A 5,000-nucleotide genomic window follows, 5' to 3' on the forward strand; every position below is an offset into this window, starting at 1 on the left:
TGTGTATCTGTGCGTGTGAATGTGCGCGCGTGCGCGTGTATGCGTATGTTTATGTGTACGTGTGTTTTTGTTCATGCGCGCGCTTGTGTGTGTGTGTGTGTGTGTGTGTGTGTGTGTGTGTGTGTGGGCGCGCGCGCGTGTGTGTGTGTGTGTGTGTGTGTGTGTGTGCGTGCGTGTGTGTGTTTGTGTGTGCGTGCGTGCGTGTGTGTGTATCTGTGTCTGTGTATCTGTGCTTGTGAATGTGCGCGTGTGCGCGTGTATGCGTATGTTTATGTGTACGTGTTTTTGTTCATGCGTGTGTGTGCGTGTGTGTATGTGTGTTGCGTGCGTGTGTGTGTGTCTGTGTGTGTGTGTGTGCGCGCGCGCGCGCGCGTGTGTGTGTATTTGTGTGCATGTGTTTGTGTTTATGTATGTATGTGTTATGTGTGTGTTTGTGTGTGTGCGTTTGTGTGTGTGTGTGCGCGCACGCGGGCGTGCGTGTGTGTGCGTGCGTGTGTGCGTTGGTCGGTGTGTTTCAGGGGAAAGCCTGGAGTCCGTGTGAACGGGAGACGTAGAGTCAGCAGCATCCTCGGGAAACCGGGAGTTCGAATCATCGGAAGCCTCATCATCATTATCATCGGCTTCATCGTCACCATCGTCCTCGCCATGGTGGACTCCAGTGACTGTGAGTGCTCTCTGTCTGTCTGTCTGTCTGTCTGTCTTTCTGTTTGCCTTGGTGAGTGCTCTCTGTCTGTCTGTCTGTCTGTCTGTGTCTGTCTTTCTGTCTGTCTGTCTTTCTGTTTGCATTGGTGAGTGCTCTCTGTCTGTCTGTCTGTCTTTCTGTCTGTCTGTCTTTCTGTTTGCCTTGGTGAGTGCTCTCTGTCTGTCTGTCTTTCTGTTTGCCTTGGTGAGTGCTGTCTGTCTGTCTGTCTCTCTGTCTGTCTGTCTGTTTATCCCTCTGTCTGCCTTTCTGTCTGTCTGTCTTTCTGTCTGCCTGTCTCACAGTAGGGTTCTGGAACCAGGTGACCAGGTGGCGTAGTGGTTAGGGTTCCAGACTGACATGACAGGCAGGAGTGCGGGTTTGAGCCCCGTCAGCGCTGGGTTCGTTTCGGCCCGAAACCTACCTGGACTCCAATAGCAGCATAGTTGTCATTCCATCAACATTCATCATCATCGAAATGAAAAACAAAACAAAACAAAAAACAAACAAAAAAAAACATGTGCAGCCGTGTACCGAGTGGTTATTCAAGGGTACAGCACAAAAGACTTAACTAATGATTGAATGAAAGGATAGTCGAGAAGAATTCCCGTGCACAGGCCAGGAACATGTAGAGGCCAGTCACAAATGGGTTTTTCTATTGTTTTATTTACAGTGGTTATTAGATGAGAAGAAAACCTAAGAGAAGAGAAGAGAAGAGAACATAAAGGAGAAGACAGTGCCTGGAATGACAAACAAATGTCATAAGCACAACATGTCGGCACAAGTGAATAGTAAAGCACATGTATACATATTACATGGAAAGACTATCACTCGGGTTTGGGATACGCAACAACATAATGCATATGTGTGAAGACCAAACGCTGACATCAAATGACATTTCTAATACATTTAAATAGCTCAGTTTGAAAGTGATTGAAGCGATGCTGACTTGGTGAAAGTACACTGACAATATAGATTAGATAAAGCTTATACTGTGTCAAAGTGACTCGAATCAGTTTATCATGTTGCACTATACTGGAGTAAGCCGTATAGGAGAGAGCATGACAATTAAATTACAATTAACAGACTGATACATACCAGGTGGTTTTAACCAATAGCTGATATTAATCCAACACTATCTTGTAATCACAGCAGCAGAATACTACACACATCTTAGAGTACTGAGCACACTGTAGCAGTACAACTGATATCAGCATGTAAAATAATACATGAATAATAAACAAGATAACAGAATCAGTGGCTTTGATGTTATACTGGCAAACTGATAGACCAGATAGTAAGTGAAGAATGTTGTCATAGGACAATGTGTGTGGTTGGTGGGTCATGTTGTCAGGACAATGTGTGTGGTTGGTGGGTCATGTTGTCAGGACAATGTGTGTGGTTGGTGGGTCATGTTGTCAGGACAATGTGTGTGGTTGGTGGGTCATGTTGTCAGGACAATGTGTGTAATTGGTGGGTCGTGTTGTGGGGACAATGTGTGTGGTTGGTGGGTCATGTTGTCACAGGACAATGTGTGTGGTTGGTGGATCATGTTGTCAGGACAGTGTGTGTGGTTGGTGGGTCGTGTTGTCAGGACAATGTGTGTGATTGGTGGGTCATGTTGTGGGGACAATGTCTGTAATTGGTGGGTCGTGTTGTCACAGGACAATGTGTGTAATTGGTGGGTCATGTTGTGGGGACAATGTCTGTAATTGGTGGGTCATGTTGTCACAGGACAATGTGTGTGGTTGGTGGGTCATGTTGTCAGGACAATGTGTGTAATTGGTGGGTCATGTTGTGGGGACAATGTCTGTAATTGGTGGGTCGTGTTGTGAGGACAATGTCTGTAATTGGTGGGTCGTGTTGTGAGGACAATGTGTATAATTTAGTGGATCATGTTGTGAGGACAATGTCTGTAATTGGTGGGTCGTGTTGTGAGGACAATGTGTATAATTTAGTGGATCATGTTGTGGGGACAATGTCTGTAATTGGTGGGTCGTGTTGTGAGGACAATGTGTATAATTTAGTGGATCATGTTGTGGGGACAATGTCTGTAATTGGTGGGTCGTGTTGTGAGGACAATGTCTGTAATTGGTGGGTCGTGTTGTGAGTACAATGTGTGTAATTTAGTGGATCATGTTGTGAGGACAATGTCTGTAATTGGTGGGTCATGTTGTGGGGACAATGTCTGTAATTGGTGGGTCATATTGTGGGGACAATGTGTGTAATTGGTGGGTCATGTTGTCAGGACAATGTGTGTAATTGGTGGGTCATGTTGTGGGGACAATGTCTGTAATTGGTGGGTCATGTTGTCACAGGACAATGTGTGTGGTTGGTGGGTCATGTTGTCAGGACAATGTCTGTAATTGGTGGGTCGTGTTGTGAGGACAATGTCTGTAATTGGTGGGTCATGTTGTGGGGACAATGTCTGTAATTGGTGGGTCGTGTTGTCAGGACAATGTGTGTAATTGATGGGTCGTGTTGTGGGGACAATGTGTGTAATTGGTGGGTCGTGTTGTGGGGACAATGTGTGTAATTGATGGGTCGTGTTGTGGGGACAATGTGTGTAATTGATGGGTCGTGTTGTGGGGACAATGTCTGTAATTGGTGGGTCATGTTGTCACAGGACAATGTCTGTAATTGGTGGGTCGTGTTGTCAGGACAATGTGTGTAATTGATGGGTCGTGTTGTGGGGACAATGTGTGTAATTGGTGGGTCGTGTTGTGAGGACAATGTGTGTAATTGGTGGGTCGTGTTGTGAGGACAATGTGTGTAATTGGTGGGTCATGTTGTGAGGACAATGTGTGTGGTTGGTGGGTCATGTTGTGGGGACAATGTCTGTAATTGGTGGGTCATGTTGTGAGGACAATGTGTGTAATTGGTGGGTCGTGTTGTGAGGACAATGTGTGTAATTTAGTGGATCATGTTGTGGGGACAATGTGTGTAATTGGTGGGTCGTGTTGTGAGGACAATGTGTGTAATTGGTGGGTCATGTTGTGGGGACAATGTCTGTAATTGGTGGGTCGTGTTGTGGGGACAATGTGTGTAATTTAGTGGGTCATGTTGTGGGGACAATGTGTGTAATTGGTGGGTCATGTTGTGAGGACAATGTGTGTGAGGACAATGTGTGTAATTTAGTGGATCATGTTGTGAGGACAATGTCTGTAATTGGTGGGTCGTGTTGTGGGGACAATGTGTGTAATTTAGTGGGTCATGTTGTGAGTACAATGTGTGTAATTGGTGGGTCATGTTGTGGGGACAATGTGTGTAATTGGTGGGTCATGTTGTGAGGACAATGTGTGTGAGGACAATGTGTGTAATTGGTGGGTCATGTTGTGGGGACAATGTCTGTAATTAGTGGGTCGTGTTGTGGGGACAATGTGTGTAATTGGTGGGTCATGTTGTGGGGACAATGTCTGTAATTGGTGGGTCGTGTTGTGAGTACAATGTGTGTAATTTAGTGGATCATGTTGTGGGGACAATGTCTGTAATTGGTGGGTCATGTTGTGAGGACAATGTGTGTAATTGGTGGGTCATGTTGTGAGGACAATGTGTGTAATTGGTGGGTCATGTTGTGAGGACAATGTGTGTAATTGGTGGGTCGTGTTGTGGGGACAATGTCTGTAATTGGTGGGTCATGTTGTGAGGACAATGTGTGTAATTGGTGGGTCATGTTGTGGGGACAATGTGTGTAATTGGTGGGTCATGTTGTGAGTACAATGTGTGTAATTTAGTGGATCATGTTGTGGGGACAATGTCTGTAATTGGTGGGTCGTGTTGTGAGGACAATGTGTGTAATTGGTGGGTCGTGTTGTGAGTACAATGTGTGTAATTTAGTGGGTCATGTTGTGGGGACAATGTCTGTAATTGGTGGGTCATGTTGTGGGGACAATGTGTGTAATTGGTGGGTCATGTTGTGGGGACAATGTCTGTAATTGGTGGGTCATGTTGTGAGGACAATGTCTGTAATTGGTGGGTCATGTTGTGGGGACAATGTGTGTAATTTAGTGGATCATGTTGTGGGGACAATGTCTGTAATTGGTGGGTCATGTTGTGGGGACAATGTCTGTAATTGGTGGGTCATGTTGTGGGGACAATGTGTGTAATTGGTGGGTCGTGTTGTGAGGACAATGTCTGTAATTGGTGGGTCGTGTTGTGAGGACAATGTGTGTGGTTGGTGGGTCATGTTGTCACAGGACAATGTGTGTGGTTGGTGGGTCATGTTGTCACAGGACAATGTGTGTGGCTGGTGGGTCATGTTGTGAGGACAATGTCTGTAATTGGTGGGTCGTGTTGTGAGGACAATGTGTGTGGTTGGTGG

At 45.8% G+C, this 5,000-nt stretch overlaps 1 protein-coding gene across 2 annotated transcripts in view; it reads left to right on the forward strand.

The window, feature by feature from the left end:
- LOC143293455 (equilibrative nucleoside transporter 1-like) overlaps positions 1-5,000 on the forward strand; it is a 34,524-nt gene that overhangs the window by 14,146 nt on the left and 15,378 nt on the right. For both annotated transcript variants that reach the window (XM_076604325.1, XM_076604324.1), the window contains exon 4: positions 519-664. In XM_076604325.1, the coding sequence (XP_076460440.1) occupies positions 519-664 (146 nt within the window). The remainder of the gene's footprint in view (positions 1-518; positions 665-5,000) is intronic.

This window comes from Babylonia areolata, chromosome 19 (assembly GCF_041734735.1).
Source record: "Babylonia areolata isolate BAREFJ2019XMU chromosome 19, ASM4173473v1, whole genome shotgun sequence".
Taxonomy (NCBI): Eukaryota; Metazoa; Mollusca; class Gastropoda; order Neogastropoda; family Buccinidae; genus Babylonia; species Babylonia areolata.